This window comes from Lucilia sericata, unplaced genomic scaffold (assembly GCF_015586225.1).
Source record: "Lucilia sericata isolate MDLA Ls3-8-SP2 unplaced genomic scaffold, ASM1558622v1 Contig000913F_arrow, whole genome shotgun sequence".
NCBI classification, from domain to species: Eukaryota; Metazoa; Arthropoda; class Insecta; order Diptera; family Calliphoridae; genus Lucilia; species Lucilia sericata.
The window spans coordinates 102,501-106,622 of NW_023994900.1; the positions used below are offsets into that span (position 1 = coordinate 102,501).

The window sequence follows — 4,122 nt, forward strand, 5'->3', positions numbered from 1 at the left end:
TTGTATTTAACATTTAAAAATAAAGCAAATTTTTCTAATAGGTTCTATTTAAACTATTTTTGTAAAAGAAAACTTTTAATATTTTCTATTTTTCCACCTAACAGGGAAATGTTCTTAAATTATCTGCTTATAATTTATGTCAATAAATCAATAATCCAGAGTACATATTAAGTGCATGTTTTTTTGCGATAAAACTTAAACATAAAATATAGAAAGTATAGTATTTTTCACACTCACCTGACATTTACGCCCCAACATACGAAAGACAGCCTCATTTTCATCTGGTGTCAGCAGAGAACTAGATGCATTAAGTTTTGGCCGCATGGTAGGAGGTGCTGACTGACCTCCTTCCTGTGGTGGTCGCATATTTCTGCTCATTTGAGCTTAATTTGTATTATATATTTGTAGTATTAATTTTTTTATATGTATATTTTATAAAAGTTTTAAATTGTTTTTTTTTTTTTAATACAATAATTTATATGTGATTTATTTAAAAAAATCCACAATGAGACATACGCACACTCATGAACTACACACTCGCTCAATCACTTTAAACGTTTTATAACGTTGACAACGTTTATTGTTGTTGTGTTTTCAAAACTAATTTCGAAAATAAAAAAGAGAATATGAAAATAAATTTATTAAGAACATTATTAAATTAGTATAAAATAAATAAAACAATTGCATAGAGGTGCGGTTACGATTTATTTTCATTAGACAATAATGTTGGTAATTTATAAAATAAATGGATGGAATAGTTGGATGGATGATGCATGTGTGATATAATCAAGTTGTTTGGAGAAATTAGATACGGTTTTAAATTAATAATATTGCAAATGTTGGACTTTAAAATGAAGTGCATTTATTATCTATTTAAATATAGAAAATAGTTTTGGTCTTACATTCACTAGGAGAGTTTCCAAATTGGAAAAAAATGTCTTGTACAAAAAATATTTAGCTAAGAACTAAAATAGACTCAGGCTAAGGGACTATGTTAAAAACTAATCTATTTACTAGTCTATTGACTAGTCAATAGAGTATTCTATAAACTAGTCAATAGACTAGAAGACTAATTCATAAACTTCTCATTATACTAATCCATAGTCTGGTCTATAGACTAGTCCATAGACTAGACAATATAATATTCCAATAGAATAATCCGTAGACTAGACAATAGACTAATCCAAAGTCCAGTCTATTGACTAATCTATAGACCAATCTAATCTAGACTAATGAATTGGCCGGTCCATAGACTAGTCAATAGATTATTCCATAAACTAGTCAATAGACTAGTACATAGACTAGTTCATAAACTATTCAATACACTAATCCATTATCTAGTCTATAGATTGGACCACAGGCTAGTCAATAACTAATCTATAGACCAGCCAACAAACTTGACTATAAAGTAATCCATAGACTAAACAATAGCCTAATCCATAGGCTAGTCAAGTGAACTGACCAGTACATAGTTAAGTATTTCATAAGCTCGTCAATATACTATTACAAAGACTAATTCATGAATTATTCAGTCCAGGAATTGAATCAACTAAAAGTGACATGAAAGAAAATTCCCCATTTTTTTAATATTAAAGATTTATCATCGAGAGATTGATCAAAGAAGAAGGGGACTACTTAAAACTTTTGGATCACGATCTATAGAAACATTTTTAAGGTCAAGGTTGCAGACATATGTAAGTCAAAGTGCTTTACATGAACAGTTGTCATACGGCCTTATTTCACGCTGGTACTTTTAAGACTACTCACCACCGGCCCTTTGTGTGCATTACTAATATGCGGGTGACAAGTTTTGTACATGATTTCGCCGGTCTATGTACAAGTACTTTGCTCAAGTATTCGAGTTATCTAATATCTTCTTACTGCGTGTGTGGTCCGGCAGAAAGTAGGAGAATCACACAGAACTATCGAGGAAATAAAGAATAGATGCTACTGCTTTCAGTAACTATGACGGACACGATTGTAGTGAAACGGATATTACATTAGGGGGGTTTCACTCTACCTGATGTTTATGCCAAGATTTTAGGGGGTTTGTCGAAAGACTTCTTTGAATATACTACTACCATGCTCTAAAGAGCATGAGACTTCTTAGAGGTAAAACAATTTTAATATTTCTAAAATTTCAAGGATTCAGTAGTATGTTTTTATATGGACTTTAGAACTATCAATTCATAAAGTGTCGACTACAACGTTTTAGCCAAAAAACCTTTCTTCTTAGTTACATACAAGTTAGTTTGACAAAAGAAATGTAAATTTATAACTATTTACAACTGAAAATTTAATGAGTCATGCTTTTAGATATTACACTTTGTTTTGCAAACCAGGTCATCAATGATTCCAAAACTTAAAATAAACAGTTTTTTTATAAAAATGAGAAGGTAACATTTGTATTAAGTTGACCACACTTAAACGGAAAACTTTAAAGCTGAATTTTAAAATTTAATGAATGAAACTGGGATTGCACAAATAATTAATAATACTACAAAAAAAAATAAAGAAAAAAACTATAAATAAACAGCTGTTGCTGTAAAAAAACAACTATTAAGGGAAACGGCAGCAATACGTAATAATAAATAAATTTATGTTGATGACAATAATCAGCAACAACTTTAGTAACAACTGAATATGTTGTAGAAGCAGGGCGGTGTTATTATTAAACAATAAATGACTGACTGACCGACCAGCAGACTCACTAAAGCAGCTGTTGAGTCACCCAAAACAATCAGCAAAAAAGAAAAGACAAATACAAACTCAGCCACAGACACAACAATAGTAAAAAAAAACATATAAAGTAAATAAAATACTTTTGGAATAAGAAAAAAAAAAAAAAGCACAAATTGTAAGTGTCCCCAACTTAATTGCAATAGCTATTCGCAGTTGTTGTTTTTTGGATTTGTTGCCATAAATTGATAACGCCTGAGATATGATAACGAAAAAATTGAAATATCCACCAATATCACAAAAAACAAGTAATTTGTTAATCACTGCTTTATATTTCAGCACCTGCTTTATGTTTTTTCTACTTTTTTTTAAGGGGTTCCAAATGTTGCGGCGACCATGTAATACCAACGAACACATTAGCAGCAGCAAGTAGGGTGGGGGGTAAAAAACAAACACAAATCTCGACTTAAAAAAAGAAACACACACAAAATATATAAAAAATAGAAACACAAATTTAAAAAAAATGATTTCAAGGTGACAATACAATATTTGGAATTCTCTCACACACACACAGCAAGCAAACAACCAAACCGTAAATTTTTAATGAATAATTTAATTGATTTTTTTTGCGATTTTTTTCTTTAAAATCGCTTTTTAACGTTTTATGCAATTTTATGATTTGTTTTATCTTGTACTTTTTTCACAAATTTCTTCGATTCTTTGCAAAAGACTTGTTTGTTTTTCTGTGGTCGATTATAAATAATTCGATTATTTTTTTCTTCGTCGTATACGTTTTTGTTTTCGTGTTTATTTCAATTTCTTTTTGCCTATTATTTATGCTGTATTAGCCACCAACTGCAGTTTGTTTCATTTTAAAATGTTTAATTTAATAAATTATGTATAATAATTTTTTTGCAAATAAAATATATTTTTACTTTAGTTTTTTTCACTAACAGACGAGAGGAGGCGAGCAAATGAAACGACATCGAACTAAAAAGCAAAAAAAAACATTTCTCACCACTTGACAGCTTCTATCAAAAAATACATGCAAGCAGAGTTGTATTCATAAGTACTAGGGAATTTTAGTTGGGTTTACACAGCAATAGTGGGGTGTTGTAGAAAATGAAACGTATATTAAAATTAAATGTAATATATAACGAATCTATAATAAAATATTATACTTGAAACAAAAATTCAAATTTTATAAGGAGTCGATTGATTTTTTTAGACTTTTTACAATTTTAAATTGTTGGATCTCTTTCTTATATAAACTTTTTTTAAAGGTTCGTCGTTTTTGAATTGTTTGTTCCATTTTTGATTACATTTTTAATATTTATGTTATAATGCGATCCTTACAGTTAGGACGCTAAAAAATTAACTTTTAATTAATCTACTTTCTGTCTGTTCCTAATAAAGTACACTATATATTAAGAAAAGCGTTGA

At 29.2% G+C, this 4,122-nt stretch overlaps 1 protein-coding gene across 4 annotated transcripts in view; it reads right to left on the minus strand.

Annotated features, from left to right (window-relative positions):
• The window catches only part of LOC119609011 (neural Wiskott-Aldrich syndrome protein), a 23,655-nt gene extending 19,988 nt beyond the window's left edge, over nt 1-3,667 (minus strand). Inside the window, exons 1-2 of one of the 4 annotated variants that reach the window (XM_037963672.1) lie at nt 3,615-3,667; nt 238-600 (exon numbers count right to left, since the gene is read on the minus strand). In XM_037963672.1, coding sequence (XP_037819600.1) covers nt 238-378 — 141 coding nt within the window. In that variant the 5' untranslated portion in view covers nt 379-600; nt 3,615-3,667. Of the gene's footprint in view, nt 1-237; nt 601-3,223; nt 3,241-3,374 lie in introns of those variants that run through there. The other 3 variants (XM_037963671.1, XM_037963674.1, XM_037963673.1) reach the window with 3 other exon arrangements.
• Between the last annotated feature and the right edge of the window lie 455 nt (nt 3,668-4,122).